The sequence below is a fragment of the Hylobates moloch genome, unplaced genomic scaffold (genome assembly GCF_009828535.3).
Source record: "Hylobates moloch isolate HMO894 unplaced genomic scaffold, HMol_V3 SCAFFOLD_27, whole genome shotgun sequence".
In the NCBI taxonomy this organism is placed as follows: Eukaryota; Metazoa; Chordata; class Mammalia; order Primates; family Hylobatidae; genus Hylobates; species Hylobates moloch.
Genome location: NW_026652302.1, coordinates 793,851 through 810,551, shown reverse-complemented (window position 1 = coordinate 810,551; position 16,701 = coordinate 793,851). Strand labels below are relative to the sequence as shown.

The 16,701-nt window shown below is 41.7% G+C and overlaps 1 protein-coding gene across 3 annotated transcripts in view; it reads left to right on the top strand.

The window, feature by feature from the left end:
* LOC116463086 (SAM and SH3 domain-containing protein 1) overlaps positions 1 to 16,701 on the top strand; it is a 212,348-nt gene that overhangs the window by 130,179 nt on the left and 65,468 nt on the right. For all 3 annotated transcript variants that reach the window (XM_032146047.2, XM_032146045.2, XM_032146046.2), the window contains 2 exons: positions 960 to 1,046; positions 3,970 to 4,082. In XM_032146047.2, the coding sequence (XP_032001938.1) occupies positions 960 to 1,046; positions 3,970 to 4,082 (200 nt within the window). The remainder of the gene's footprint in view (positions 1 to 959; positions 1,047 to 3,969; positions 4,083 to 16,701) is intronic.

Below are 16,701 nucleotides of genomic sequence, written 5' to 3'. Positions count from 1 at the left end.
ACAGCTGCTATTTTGAATGTGCCACATCAGCACGATGGCAGACACCGCTGCTGCTGCTTTTTATTTGTAAAGAATAAAGGACTGCTCTACCCACTCATTTTACTTACTCTCCCCTTTGGCTTTGCTTTTAAAAAGGTGTTACATATTATTGATGATCGGAACCCTACCACATATTAAAAATGTCTAGCCATAGCAGCGAATTTGTTTTCACTTGAAAGTCACCGCAGTCATCTGGAAAGGATGGGGGGGGAGGTGGGGTGGGTAGAGGGACACCCATTTGGGAGATGACACAGCCGGATTGCAGTCTTTCTTGTCTTTGTGCCCTGGGTAAGCTGTAGGTGGGTCACCAGGTAGCCTGAATGCCAGGGAGTGCCATATGCATGCCATAGCGAGACCCATGCAGACCACACTTCTGAGAGTAACACTGGGGGCCAGACCCAGAGACCCAGGGGACTAACTCCCCTGACCTGTGGGCCCAGGACATACCAACCATTCTCTTCTTGTCATTAAATCTGGAATAACAGAAATAAACCAAGGGTAGATCAACAACAGAAATAACAACAAAACAAAGTGAACTTCTTAAAATACCCTATTTGTGGTGTAGTTGAAATAATTGTGGCTAAGACCAAAGGGGGGAAATATACTGCAAGACGAGGCCAAATTAGGCATACTAGTTAAACAAACATCAAAGTAAACACAAAAATGCATCTTTTGCCTTCCGTTTTGATGTTTCTGTTTCTCATCTTAACCTCACTGCACCATTTCTTGCTACTAGGAAATTTGCATTTCTTTTAAACAACTTTATAGGCATCTCCCATTCTTTCACTAACTGAAAGAAAAAAATGTCCTTTTGTGAAACCAAAGTATTCTTACCGGGTTTGAATTGTAAGGAAGAGGCTACTTTTGTTATTAATGAATCTATTGCTTGTGCTTTTTCTTCCTTTTTTTTTCCTTTTAAGGAAAAGGAGACTGGAAGAAGAAAAATAAGTATTTCTGGCAGAACTTCCGAAAGAACCAGAAAGGAATAATGAGACAGACTTCAAAAGGTACTGCAATGCAGCTGGCGGACAGTAGGTCCTTTTAGCTCTAACATGTGAAGAATCCTGTGCTGCTAATCTCAGCGGATGCTATAAGTTAGCGTAACTCACCACATGTGCCCATAAAATGTTCAACTTTTCTGACATTCCTGTTATTACATTAAGACTTTGTCCCAGTGATTTTCTTTTTTTTTAAGTCAAAGAAAACAAAAGGGGACAAGTTCACAGTTCTTTCCTTTCATAGATCTGACAGCAGAGTCCGAATCTTTAGTTTTCTCAGTTGCACCAACCTCAGAAAAATCTTTACTCTTCTCTCGTCAAGAGCTAGCCTGAAAGGGCCTAGAGAGCCCTAGCATGTGTTGGTCTGGGGCTCTCCTGTCCACGTTCCCACTGAGATCCTTTGCATTCTTCTGAACTTCTGATGCTCTTCTGCAGCGGGACGGTTATGGGGTGTTGCCCCTGGAAACTCCGGTGGTATGACATCATGGGAATTTGCCCGGGCGGCTTTGTGGAGGGAGTTCTGCCCTACTCTTGGCTGTGTCTTTTGTTGTTGTTTATATAGTAAGTAAATATATCATCCCTTTGAGGCTCAGTTACATAATTTATGTTTCCCCAGTATTCAGAGAAGAAACCAGAGCAAATCCACTTCCAGATTCCAGTCCAGCTGAATGAGGCTATCAGTAGATTTAAAAAGTTTTCCTTGATCACCAGTGACACTGCTTGTTTTCCTTTACAAAATCTTAGTGTCCTGTGCTGTGTGGAACGTTTGTCTGATTATCAGTACACATGGAAATGAGAAAAACGGATGTGAACAGCAGACACGTCACAGCACACCTGGGTTCCTTGGCAACACTCCACTTGGTTCTTCTTTCAAGTTGTCCTACTTTTAAGCATTCCCAGTTTTTTGTATTCACCCAGCATCACTTGTGATTTAAAATAAACCTTGGATTCTAAAAAAAAAAAAAAAAAAAAAGTCTAATTTAGAAAGAAAGCTAAGGAGAAAGGGAGAGGTACAGAGGGAGAGGGAGGGAAGGAGGAAGCCAACAGTTTACCAGCTAACGTGGATTTTTAAAGAACCCAACCAACTCCCCATCACCCTCTCTGCCATTTGAGGTGACACAGATAGTAAAATGAATCAAACCAGCAGGCTTGTCTCTTCACCCAGCACACACTATTATTCTCCCTGTGCAAGTAGCAAAGGGAACTTGAGGAGTATTTGTGGATTGATTGATTACAAAGTGGAAGTGAGGTGGAAATACAGGGCAACTTAAATTCCAAAGTCAGCCGTGCCGGAAATGGTTTCCTACAAGTCTACAGGCAGACTCTTCCCCTCTGTCTCTTACACCAAAGGCAAATTAAGCCACAGCCAGGGGCATCCTAATGATATTGGAAGCTGGTAAAAAGTCTGAATGAGAAAGCTGGGGAGGAGAGCAGGGTGTGGGACTGGAGTGCGGATGTTAAAGCTCATGTTCAGTAACATGTCCTTCCCCACACGCTGACCAGAGGCACCATTGCCCAATGTGGCTCAGATATACTAGAGGCAATAACAGTCTGTTTACTCTGTAGGAAAATCTCTGGAATCTAATGGGACATTCTCTTCTCTGCAGTTCTAGCTGCCTTCAGGTGTGAGTTGGGAGTTGATTTTTCCTCAGTTTGGAAACCAATTTATGACAATAATACTTTCAGATGGCCAGGCGCAGTGGCTCACGCTTGTAATCCCAGCACTTTGGGAGGCTGAGGCGGGCGGATCCCGAGGTCAGGAGATCGAGACCACGGTGAAACCCCGTCTCTACTAAAAATACAAAAAATTAGCTGGGCGTGGTGGCGGGCGCCTGTAGTCCCAGCTACTCGGAGAGGCTGAGGCAGGAGAATGGCATGAACCTGGGAGGCGGAGCTTGCAGTGAGCCGAGATTGCGCCACTGCACTCCAGCCTGGGCGACAGAGCGAGACTCTGTCTCACAAAAAAAAAAAAAAAAAAAATACTTTCAGATACAGACCTATATGGCACCCTTCTTCTGATTAACTCAACATGCTTCATGTCTGTGATTTGCACTTAGCTTTTTTTTTTTTTTTTGGTCTTCAGATGGAGTTTTGCTCTGTCACCTAGGCTGGAGTGCAGTCGTGTGATCTCGGCTCACTGCAACCTTCACCTCCCGGGTTCAAAGCAATTCTCCTACTTCAATCTCCTGAGTGTCTGGGATTACAGGTGGCTGCCACCGCACTCGGCTAATTTCTGTATTTTTAGTGGAGACGGGGTTTCACCTTGTTGGCCAGGCTGGTCTCGAACTCCTGACCTCAAGTGATCCACCTGCCTTGGCCTCCCAAAGTGCTGGGATTACAAGCATGAGCCACTGCGCCCGGGTGCACTCAGTTTTGAGGAATAATAACAGTGAAATAGCTTAGTAGAAATGGAAGGTTTTGCCAGGCTGTGGGTCTGGACTCTGTGACCTTCCTTCCTCTGTCATGACCCAGGATTCTTTCCCACTTCTTTGCAAAAATGTTTTCTTCTCATTTGTATTTCTAATGAAAGGACACAGAGAACCCACAGCTGAAGGAGCCTTGGAATGCTTGTGTGATCCAGTTGGGTGTGTAAATTAGATCTTTACTCCACCTATAGCGAGGAGCTCTCTCTCGCTTTCCTCCAAAACCTGTCCACTGGGTGCTCTATATCTCAAAGGCTCTGATCATCTTGAAGGATTTGTTTCTACGGTGACACCCATGTGTTCTGCAAGCCTGTTTCTCAATCAGAGGTGCTTATTGGCTTCTTAAAAAGCAGCATATTTTTGCCATCCTTTGCTTCATCAGTAACGTTCAACATACATAGTGTCCTGAGCAATATTCTTCCCTAGCCTGAGACAGCAGATGTTCAGCATTGACATTCTGTTTTGCCATTCTTGTTTTCACTCCGTTATTCTTTGTCCTCAATCTCCAGGAGAAGACGTTGGTTATGTTGCCAGTGAAATAACGATGAGCGATGAGGAGCGGATTCAGCTAATGATGATGGTCAAAGAAAAGATGATCACAATTGAGGAAGCACTTGCTAGGGTAAGCATGCAGATACCTGGTTTATGTTTGAGAGGACTTGACTTTCTGAAGTGTAAAAATGTTTGTGGCCAACAAGGAGTATAGCAGGTATCCATGTTGTCAGATAAAATATTGATTCTGTTTACTTGATACAAACATTCCACTTTGTGAGGTGAAACTTCTATAGTCAATGAAAACATGAATGAATGAATGAATGAATGAATGGCAGATATTTTTGATCTGTGGACCACATTAATGAGGAAAATGGCCTTCTGAATGCAGCTGCAAAATTCACAAGCCTTTTGAAAAGAATGTAATCAGTAATAAAAGATCAATTATTAAATAAAAATCAAATGTACTAAAAACATTGTAAACATCAGGATTTTTTGTTTTTCTGAGGTAGGGTCTCACTATGTTGCCCAGACTGTAGTGCAGTGGTGCAATCACAACTCACTGCAGCTTCAACCTCCTGGGCCCAAGCAATCCTCCCATGTCAGCCTCCTGAGTAGTTGGGACCACAGGTGTGTGACACCACACCTAGCTAGTTTTTAAATTTTTTACAGAGACAGGGTCTCCTCATGTTGCCCAGGCTGCTCTCAAACCCGTGGGCTCAAGTGATCCTCTCACCTTGGCCTCCCAACATGTTGGAATTATAGGCATAAGCAAGCACACCTGGCCTATAAATAGCAGTTCTGTAAGATACCTTCACAAACTGAATTTTGAATAATCTAAAGGTTATACTTACTTTCATATCTAAGCAAATATTAATCGCAATTTATTGTTTGTTTTTTGTTTTTATTATTTCCCCCTGAGTTAAGTTAGGCACTACATGAAGCCTAATTAACCTTTAGGATACTAGAGCAGCATTTATGATAGTAAGGCAGCAATTTATTAAGAGATTCCCTGCTTTGTTGTTGAGCAACGAACCCACTGATTCTTGAATTTTCACTTTGAACAGTTGGTTCAGTACTGTGCAGGTAACTCCCAAATAAACAGGTTTAGAAATTGACAAAAACCTTCAAATCACCAAGGAACCATTGAATGAGTTTACCGTTGTCTTGGTCCATTTTGTGCTGCTGTAACAGAATACCACAGACTGGATAATTCATCAAGAACAGGAATTTATTGGCGCACAGTTCTGGAGGCTGGGAAATCTAATGTCAAGCGGCCCCAGCAAGTTTGGTGTCTGGTGAGACTGTGCTCTTCTAAGATGACACCTTGTACACCACATCATCTGCAGGGGAGGAAGGCTAGATGCTTATAAGCCAGAAGGAGGAATGCCAAGAAGCTAAAGGGAGCAAACTTGCCCTTTGATAATGACAGTAATACTACCCTATCACCTCCCAAAGTTTCACCTCTTAACACCGCCACAACAGCTACCGAATTCTCACCATGAACTTGGGGAGAGACAAACATTCAACACATAGAAACCATAACATTCAACCTATAGCAGCCATTGAGTAGAATCTTAAAGGTCTGAAACCTTGAAACAGTGGCACACATATACTCAGTTTAGTTTAATATACAGTAGTTCCCTCTTACATGCAAGGGATATGTTCTGAGACCCCCAGTGGATGCCTGGAACCGCAGATGGTACCAAACCCTATACATACTATGTATGTTTTTTCTTATGTTCCTATGCATACATATCCGTGATAGAGTTTAATCTATAAATTAGATATAATAAGAAATTAACAACAATAAAAATAAAATAGAACAATTATAACAATATCCTATAATAAAAGTTATGTGACAAAGACGTCTATTTTCACTACTGTTATTCAACATAGTACTGAAAGTCCTAGCTATAGCAATCAGGCAAGAGAAAGAAATAAAAGACAACCAAAGATTCCACTGAAAAACTATTAGAACTGGTAAATTAAGTAAAGTTGCAGGCTACAAAATCAACACATACAAATCAGTAGCATTTCTATATGCCAGCAACAAATAATCTGAAAAGAAATCAGGAAAGTAATCCCATTTATAGTAGCTACTAATAAAATACCTAAGAATAAACTCAACCAAAGAAGTGAAAGCTCTGTATAATGAAAACAATAAAACACTGATGCAAGAAAAGGACACCAGAAAAAAAAAAAAGGAAAGCTATTCCATGTTCATGGATTAGAAGAATCAATATCATTAAAATGGCTATACTACCCAAAGCAATCTACAGATTCAGTGCAATCCATATCAAAATACCAATGACATGCTTCACAGAATTAGAAGAAATAATCTTACACTTTGGGAGGCCGAGGCGGACAGATCACTTGAGATCAGGAGTTCGGGACCAACCTGGCCAACATGATGAAACCCCGTCTCCACTAAAAATACAAAAATTAGCCAGGCGTGGTGGCACGTGTCTGTAGCAAGCTACTTGGGAGGCTGAAGCAGAAGAATAGCTTGAATCGGGGAGGCGGAGGTTGCAGTAAGCCCAGAGATCGTGCCATTGAACTCCAGCCTGGGCGAGAGTGAGAATCCATCCCCGCTGACCCCAGAAAAAAGGAAAGAAGAAAAAATAATCTTAAAATTTGTATTGAACCACAGAATACCTAGAATAGCCAAAGCCACCCTGAGCAAAAAGAACAAAACTGGGGGAATGACATTAACTGACTTCAAATCTATACTATGGAGCTGTAGTAACCAAAACAGCATGTTACTGGCATAAAAACAGACATATAGACCAATGGAATAGAACAGACAGTCTGGAAATAAACCCATACGTCTGCAGTGAACTTACTTTCAACAAAGGTGCCAAGAATATACAATGGGGAAAGAACAATCTCTTCAATAAATGGTGCTGGGAAAATTGGATATTCATATGCAGAAGAATAAAACTAGACCCCTCTCTCTTGCCATGTAGAAAAATCTAATCAAAATGGATTAAAGACAAATCTTTAAGACTCAACTATGAAACTAGTAAAAGAAAACATTGAGGAAATTCTCCAGGACATTGGACTGGGCAAAAACTTCTTGAGTGATATCCTAAAAGTACAGGCAGCTAAAACAAAAATGGACAAATGGGATCACATTATGTTAAAATGCTTCTGCACAGCAAACAAAGCAATCAGCAAAGTAAAAAGACAACCCACATACTGGGAGAAAATATTTGCAAACTACCTGTCTGACAAAGGATTAATAAACAATATATGTGGAACTCAATAGGAAAAAAATCCAATCTAATTTAAAAAATGGAGAAAATATCTGAATAGACATTTCTCAGAAGAAGACATACAAAGGGAAAACAGACATGTGAAAAGGTGCTCAACATTATTGGTCGTCAGAGAAATGCAAATCAAAACTACAGTAAGATATCATCTCACCCCAATTAAAATGCCTTTGTGGGATGGAGTCTCACTCTGTCACCCAGGCTGGAGTGCAGTGGCGAGATCTTGGTTCACTGCGACCTCCGCCTCCTGGGTTCAAGTGATTCTCCTGCATCAGCCTCCCAAATAGCTGGGATCACAGGTACCTGCCACCACACCTGGCTAACTTTTTTTTTTTTTTTTTGAGATGGAGTCTCGCTCTATTGCCCAGGTTGGAGTGCAGTGGCGCAATCTTGGCTCAGTGCAACCTCCACCTCCCAGGTTCCAGCAATTCTCCTGCCTCAGCCTCCCGAGTAGCTGGGATTACAGGTGCCCACCACCACGCCTGGCTAATTTTTGTATTTTTAGTAGAGACAGTGTTTCACCATGTTGGCCAGGCTGGTCTCGAACTCCTGACCTCAGGTGATCCACCCGCCTCGGCCTCCCAAAGTGTTGTGATTACAGGCATGACTCACTGTGCCTAAAATGGCTTTTATCCAAAAGACAGGCAATAACCAATGCTGTTAAGGATATGGAGAAAGGGGGACCCTCGTATATTGTTGATGGGATGTAAATTATTACAGCCACTATGGAGAACAGTATGGAGGTTCCTCACAATACAAAAAAAAATAGAACTACCATATGATGCAGCAATCCCGCTGCTAGTATCTACCTAAAAGAAGGGAAGTAAGCATAGAGCTATCTGCACTCTCATGTTTATTGCAGTGCTGTTGACAATAGCCGAGACTTGGAAGCAACTTAAGTGTCCATCAGCAGATGAATAGATAAAGAAAATGTGGTACATGTACACAGTGGAGCACTACCCAGCCATAAAAAAGAATGAGTTTCTGTCATTTACAGCAACATGGATGGAACTGGAGGACATTATATTAAGTGAAATAATCCAGGCACAGAAAGTCAAACTGCACAAGTTCTCACTCATTTGTGGGAGGTAAAAAGTAAAACAATTGAACTGATGGAGATAGAGTAGAATGATGGTTACCAGAGCCTGGGGATGGTAGTGAGGTGAGGTAGGAGGTAGGAGGTGATGGTAGGTAGGTAGGAGGTGATGGTAGGAGGTGAGGGGAAGTATGGATGGTTAATGGGTACGAAAGTAGAGTTAGAAAGAATGAATAACATCTAGGATTTGCTAGCACAACAGGGTGATTACAGTCAACAATAATTTATTGTACATTTAAAAATAACTAAAAGATTATAATTGGAATGCTGGGCTTAGTGCAGATGAGCAGGTCGGTGCTGGGGGAGGTGGCGGAGTGGGTGGCAGGTGAAAGTGACAGCCTCCTGTCCATGCTGCTCATCTCCTGCGCCTTCATTCTCAGCCTGGTCTGCTTTGCCACAATCGTAACCACCTGGCCCAGCTGCCGGCTGGTGCAAAATGCTCATCATATGTTTTCTCTCCCATTCCATTCCTTGGGCATGCCATACATTTGGGAAAAGTTCAATTGAATTTCTAGAAAGTGCATATGAGAAGTATGGACATATGAGAAGTATGGACCTGTATTTAGTTTTCCTATGGTGAGCAAGACATTTACTCCTGGAGAGAGATGAGACTGCACCACTATTTTTTTTGAGACGGAGTTTTGCCCTTTCAGCCAGGCTGGAGTGAAGTAGCATGATCTTGGCTCACTGCAACCTCCACCTCCTGGGTTCAAGCGATTCTCCTGCCTCAGCCTCCTGAGTAGCCGGGATTATAGGTGCCTGCCACGACGCCCGGCAAATTTTTGTATTTTTAGTAGAGACGGTGTTTTACCATGTTGGCCAGGGTGGTCTCAATGTGATCTCATTTGATCCACCTGCCTCGGTCTCCCAAAGTGCTAGGATTACAGGCCTGAGCCACTGCGTCCAGCCGACTGTACCACTTTTTAATAGTAAAACCAAAGATGCAGAAGATGTCTACAGTCATCTCAGGACACCTGTGTTTGGGAAGGGAGTTGAATATGACATGCCTAATCCAGTGTTCTTGGGGCAAGAGAAAATGTTAAAAAGTAGCCTTAATGTAGCCCACTTTGGACAGCCAGTTTCTATAAGTGAAAAAGAAAGGAATACTTTCAAGTTGGGGAGAAAGCAGAAAAAAAAAAATCATGTGAAGCTCTTTCTGAGCTCATAATTTGATAGCTAGCCATGGTTTACATGGAAAGGAAATCAGAAGTCAACTCAGCGAGAGGTGGCACAGCTGTGTGCAGCTGTGAGTGGCGGCTTTAAGCCTTTGGCCTGGCTGTGGCCGGCCACCTTGGCCACCTCTGCGTGATTGCAGAAGCAGCTACAAAGCTCATTGAGAGCACGACTATTGTCTGTGAGGCAACCCAGAAACACAGAAACCAGAAGAAAAAATCCAAGGCATTCTCCAAACTTTACTGGATTCTACAGACAAGGGTGAGCATCTACTGGCAGATGAGGAAGTCACAGGGCTGCTTATTAGACTGTTCTCAGGGCAGCATACATCCTCAACTGCTGGTGCCTAAATGAGCTGCTTTATAGAGACGAATCACTTCATGAAAAATGTTATTTGAAGCAGAAAACTGTCCGTAGAGAGGATCTACCTTCTTTAACTTATGACCTGCTCCAGATTGAAACTCCCCAGCACTTTGGGAGGCCGAGGCAGGCGGATTGCCTGATGAGGTCAGGAGTTCAAGACCAGTCTGGCCAACATGGTGAAACCCCGTCTCTAATAAAAATACAAAATTAGCCGGGCGTGGTGGCACACGCATGTAATCTCAGCTATATGGGAGGCTAAGGCAGGAGAATCGTTCAGGCAGAGGTTGCAGTGAGCGGAAATTGCACCTTTGCACTCCAGCCTGGGCAAAAAGAGCAAAACTCCATCTTAAAAAAAAAAAAAAAGATTGAAACTTATTTAATCACTGTATAGAGAAACTTAAGACTTAGACTTCCTGTATTGACTATATTGAGAATGGCTAAACTGCCTCAGAGGGTGTGATAGGACGTGCCATTCCTCCAGGCCACCAAATGGGTTTATCTCCCACTGTCAATCAAGGATTTCAAGACAATTGGGTGGAGCTTGTGGATCCTGATCCGTGATTACAGGACGTCTCAACAGGAGAGAAGATTGTCTATGTGCCATTTGGAGGTGGGCGTCATCGTATTGGGAAAACTTTTGCTCATGTTCAGATCAAGATAGTTTGGTCCACTCTGTTTCATTTGTATGAATTTGATTTCATTGATGGATATTTTCCCATTGTAAATTATAAAACCATGATTCATCACACCCCTAAAAACCCAGTTATCACATACAAATGAAGATCAAAATGAGAAAGGCTACAAAGAACTAATATGTGAAACATTACTGTAAGCTGAAAAATCATTGGAAAAGAATGAAACTTATAAAACAAACCTCAGCGTACTGTCTTTTTTAGTGTAATTTTAAAAGATAGCTTAACTTAGGATTTCAATATTTTATTTACTGAATGCTTTCATCTCATCTAATGGCATTAACAGGCATTTTCTAATAGCTTTATGATGGATAATTAACACATGTGCTTTAAGGAAGTCAAGCTCATTGGTAAAAAAGTTGCTTAGGGAGATCTAGGTCATCAGCAGATTTTAAATAACAATTTCTGTGTACCGGGATACCTCTGAGGTATTGCAGGTTTGGCATCAGACCACTGCAGTAAAGGGAATGTTGCAGTAAAGTGAGTCACATAAATTTGTTGGTGTTCTCAAAAAAATAGTTTCTGGATTTAATATAAGACGCACCGCCTTATCTCTTCATAGAACTGAAAAGAGTTAGGGCCTTGCTCTGGATTCGGCGTTGGCTTACGAGAGTGTTGTGGCTGTTCTGATCTTCTACCCAGACCACTCAAACTTTCTCCATGTCAGCAATAAGGCTGTTCCATTTTCTTATCATTTGTGTGTTCGGTGGAGTAGCACTTTTCATTTCCTTCGAGAACTTTTCCTTTGCATTCCCAACTTAACTGTTTGATGCAAAAGGCCTCGCTTTTAGCTTACCCTGGCTTTCAACGTGCCTTCCTCACTAAGCTTAATCGTTCCTAGCTTTTGATTTAAAGTGAGAAGCATGCTACTCTTCCTTTCAGTTAAATGCACAGAGGCAATTGCAGGCTTATTAATTGGCCTAATTTAAATATGTTGCGTCTCAGGAAATAGGGAGGCTTGAGCAGGAGGGAGAGAGATGGCAGAATGACCGGTCAGTGGAGCCGTCAGAACACACACATTTATCCAGTAAGTTCACTATCTTATATGTTTAGGTTTGTGGCTCCCCAAAACAATTACAATATTAACATCCAAGGTCACGGATCACAGGTCATCATAACAGATGTAATAAGAATGAAAAAGTTTGAAATACTGTAGGAGTTGCCAAAATGTGACAACAGGGACTCAGAGTGAGCCCGTGCTGTTAGAAAAATGGCACTGATAAACTCGTTCGATGCAGGGCGGCCACAAACCTTCAATTTGTAAAAGACAGTTTCTGTGATGTGCAGTGAAGTCTAGCTCAGTAAAGTGAGTTGTGCCTGTACCAATTTTAAGGGCTTACATAGCTCTTGGCAAGTAAGTTCAGGACATTCAAATCTTTTACTAATTCCATAAGATGTAGAAAGCCCATACTTGGAAGCTATAGGTTATTCATTTATGTGAGTGATTTGTTTGTTGGGGGGTGAAGATAAGAGGGAAGGGAATACACTCACATTTAAAGCCTTGGATAAAAGAGAATAGTAGTAAATTTATTGGAATGATAATACTCAGCATTAATGAGCGATATTGTAGAAAAATATGTCCTTTGCCATTTTAACTGGAAGCACTGTCTATATGAAATTGAGAGAGATCTATGACCGTGATTTAATAATCACATTTCCTTAAAAATAATTATTTATACTAAAGACTGCTCAAGTCAATGTGATCTAATCATTAAGTATTACACATTGATCTGATAATGTATGTATGTGATTCCAACAAGACCATAACTGTGTGAAAGTCAGAAATAAAGTCCTTTGGAGATTAAGCAAAGAGCACTTAATGTTTGTCATTGACTATCACTGATGTTTTGGCATGGTGAACTTTTCTTTTTTTTTTTTTTTTTGAGATAGAGTCTTGCTCTGTAGCCCAGGCTAGAGTGCAGTGGCGTGATAATGGTTCACTGCAGCCTCGACCTTCCAGGCTCAAGCAGTTCTCATGCCTCAGATTCCTTAGTAGCTGAAACTCTAGGCATGTGCCACCACACCTGGCTAATTTTTTTTTTCTTTTTTTGAGACAGAGTCTCGCTCTGTCCCCCAGGCTAGAGTGCAGTGGTGCGATCTTGGCTCACTGCAACCTTCACCTTCCAGGTTCAAGCAATTCTCCTGCCTCAGCCTCCCAAGTAGCTGGGACTACAGGCACGTGCCACCACGCCCAGCTAATTTTTGTATTTTTAGTAGAGACAGGGTTTCACCATGTTGGCCAGGCTGGTCTCAAACTCCTGACCTCAAGTGATCCACCTGCCTCGGCCTCCCAAAGTAGTGGGATTGCAGGCGTGAGCCACTGTGCCTGGTCCAAACTTTTCTTAATTCCGGGTGTCATACATCTGATTCCCTGGAAGCACAGCCTGAGATAGAGACTCTTGTGTATCTTAGTCTATTTAGTGTTGCTATAAAGGAAGACCTAAGACAGGGTAACTTATAAAGAAAAGAGGTTTATTTGGCTCATGATTCTACTGCCGAGAGATTGGTCGTCTAGTGAAAACCTCAGGCTGCTTCCGCTTATCGTGGAAGGCAGTGTGTGTGCAGAGATCACTAGGTGAGAAGAAACGAGGGAGAGGGGAGGTGCCTGGCTCTTTTATAACAACTGCTCTTTGGGGAACAAAAAGAGTGAGAAATCACCTTCCCCACCCCTCCCCAGGGTATTAAACTATTCTTAAGGGATCCTCCCTCATGGCCCCAAACACCTCTCTTTAGGCCCCTATCCCCAATATTGGAATTCAATTTCAGTATGAGGTTTGGGGAAAGAGACATCCAAACTATATATAGCATTGTGCAAGTGGCTTATTGAAAGAAGGCTTTTAAGAGAAACCTCTAAGTGAGGGAGAAGGATGAAGTTGGACAGAGATGTGATTTCAGGAGGAGTCTAGCCTCACTCAGCCTGATTCCAAAGGGAGTGGGGAGCCCTGGAGGGTGAATGGCATTGTAGAGTTTGTCATGCCAGGGACGAGATGTCTGAAAGCTGATTGGGGATGGGGAGCAGCCATCTAGATATCTTTGTGGAGACAGCTTCTTTTAGTCATGTTCTCTAGAGCAGGGTATGTGAATTTATACTTATAGGACATTCTTGTAAAGTCATTAAGGTAATCTGGGCATCTGGTATACCAGAGCACAAGATTATGAACCAGGAACCTAGATGTATCGTTGAGTCATTTCCTTATAAAAGCTATTGTGCATCAAATCACAGAGATTTGGACACATATAGAGTCCATAGGAGGTTTTTAAAAAATTGATCCCATGGGGAGAAGTTGGAAATGATTTATCTCAAAAGAAGAAGTAAAGAACTTAATCACAGTCTTCAAGTGCCTGAGGGTTGTTAAAGAGTACATCTTTCAGATGTCCTGGAGAATGTTTGATTGTTTGTTTGTTTTTAAAATCTCTACTGAGGACAGATTAGAAAGAAATGAATTTAAAAAGCAGCTGGAGTGGATTTCGGTTTAATATAATGTAAATGCTCTTTATAGTAAGTACTAGTAGAAATTGGAACATTATGATTTATCTCTCCCTAAAGGTCTCCAGGATGGAATAAGCATTACTCTTTTAAAGATGGCCATCATTCTAAAAAATCATGTCATGGACTTCAACTGTGAGAAAACAATGAGATTTGGGAACACAGGATGTGAGGGAATGTTTTTGCTTAAGACACACAGACACACACACACACACACACACACACACACACACACACACACCTTAAAATGTCATTATTTTATAACTCCTGGAATTAATGTAAAACACTACAGATTTGCTTTAAAAGGTATACATTCTTTAATGAAATTACAAATGGTCATGCCTTCATGAAATTATAATTAAACCAAAACTTCTCAAAACAAAGCGGAATATAAAAATGTAATTATAACAGGTAATTATCCATGTAATAACCTGAGTAATTACATGGGTTTTTTTTTTTTCCTGTGCAGTGCACTTAAAAAAAAATAGAGAACTTGTTTTGTAACTTTAAAACACTTAGAGTTGTGTAATTAGGATAATTAAAAAAACAGTTGCCAGGTGCGGCGGCTCACGCCTCTAATCTCAGCACTTTGAGAGGCCAAGGCAGGTGGATCACTTGAGCCCAGGAGTTCGACACCAACCTGGGCATCATGATGAAACCTCATCTCTACAAAAAATACAAAAAAATTAGCTGGATGTGGTGCCATGCCCCTGTAGTCTGAGCTACTCAGGAGGCTGAGATGGGAGGATTGCTTGAATCAGGGAGATCAAGGTAGCAATGAGCTATGATTGCACTACTGCACTCCAGCCTGGGCAACAGAGCGAGACCCTGTTACAGAAAACAAACCAAAAAACCAGTTAAGTTGCAAAGTTTGGGTAGGGCACAGAATTAAAATCTCTACCAGAAGAGCACACATACTTTTAGGCCCCAAAGTAGATAGCAGAGATGAGCATACAGCAGGAAAAAAAAAATCATCATATATGATTGACTAGTTAGAAATTTGTACCTGTTTTCCTTAAAGCTGAAAGTTATTTAGTGGCTCCTAGGAGATGCAGCTAAGGTTGGGTATAAACATGGACTAGAGACCTGGAGACCTGATAATCTCATGATAATCCCATTTTCCAATGGGCAGATACTCTCAATCATACAGGCAGAATGTAGCATTTCACAAGCCAATATATCAAAATGGAGAGAACATCCTAGTGTATAACATAATGTAAAGACTGGACCAATCTAAGTGTCCCTAATGTAATGGAAAGATTAAAATGATTAATACCCCTAATACCCAAAAGTTTAAACATGTCAAGTTAATGTGAACTTTGAGCTTTCTGTTCTCTGAAAGCACAATGGTAATAATAATAGGATTAGAATAACTCTATTGCTTTGATACAGTGTGCTGAGAGTTTTGCTGCATTATCATAGTTAATTCTGGTAACAGCTCTGTAAGACAAATTTATTGTCATGCCTGTTTTCCAGGTGGCGGAACCAAAACACAGAGGGGTTAAATAATTTGTCCTCAGGCCTCCCAGCTGGTATTTGGTTCTGCATTCAAGCTCTTACTCAATAATCAATACTGCCTACCTCCTCCCACATATATGCAGGAAAGAATTTCACAGGTTGAAATCACAGTTGTGAAAGTGGCTTTTTCCTGAGGAATAACTGTCATTGTAGTGGTGCTACCACATCCTCAAGCTCCGGGGCTTCGGGATTGTCCAGTCACCATCACGTGGGCTGGGAGGTTCGATTATTTCTGTTTTTAAGTTGCTTGGCACATGGAACATGATTTGATCACTGTCTTAAATTCATATGTGTACACTGCTCTATAATAGGGTTTGAATGCAGTGACAATTGCTTTGAACCCCAGAGCTCAATTTCTGTGTAACACTCTCACATATGCCATCCTGAAAGATCTCATCTTGCTAAGTTAAATTTGCTCACTTATTTGGGAAGTATAGTAAAAGACGTTATAAAAAATTTTTTAAAGTAAATCTGCTCATTTTGCTATAGCCTTTCTTTCTTTTCTTTCTTTCCTTTCTTTCCTCAGAGTTTCGCTCTTGTCTCCCAGGCTGGAGTGCAGTGGCATGATCTCGGCTCACTGCAACCTCCGCCTCCCAGGTTCAAGCGATTCTCCTGCCTCAGCCTCCTGAGTAGCTGGGATTACAGGCATATGCCACCATGCCCAGCTAATTTTTGTGTTTTAGTAGAGATGGGGTTTCACCATCTTGGCCAGGCTGGTCTCGAACTCCTGACCTCAGGTGATCCACCTGTCTCGGCCTCCCAAAGTTCTGGGATTACAGGTGTGAGCTACTGTGCCTGGCCTGCTATAGGATTTCAGTTGTCTTTCTGTGTTTTTCAAAAACTAGAAACCTTGTTTCTGAACCTAAACTTTTAATATCTCTAAGATCTCAGTAGAGAGACCATCCTCAAAGATCTCCAGTAACCCCATAACGTTTGTTAGGTGATAACATGGGACTAGCAACTTGAAGCCATTTTGAACAAGACAAACGTGATTTTTAAAAATCTGTTTCAGGGTCGGTTGTGGTGGCTCACACCTGTAACCCCAGCATTTTGGGAGGCTGAGGGGGTGGAACACTTGAGCTCAGGATTTTGAGACCAGCTTGGGCAACATGGCGAAACCCCATCTCTACAAAAAAAAAAAAAAA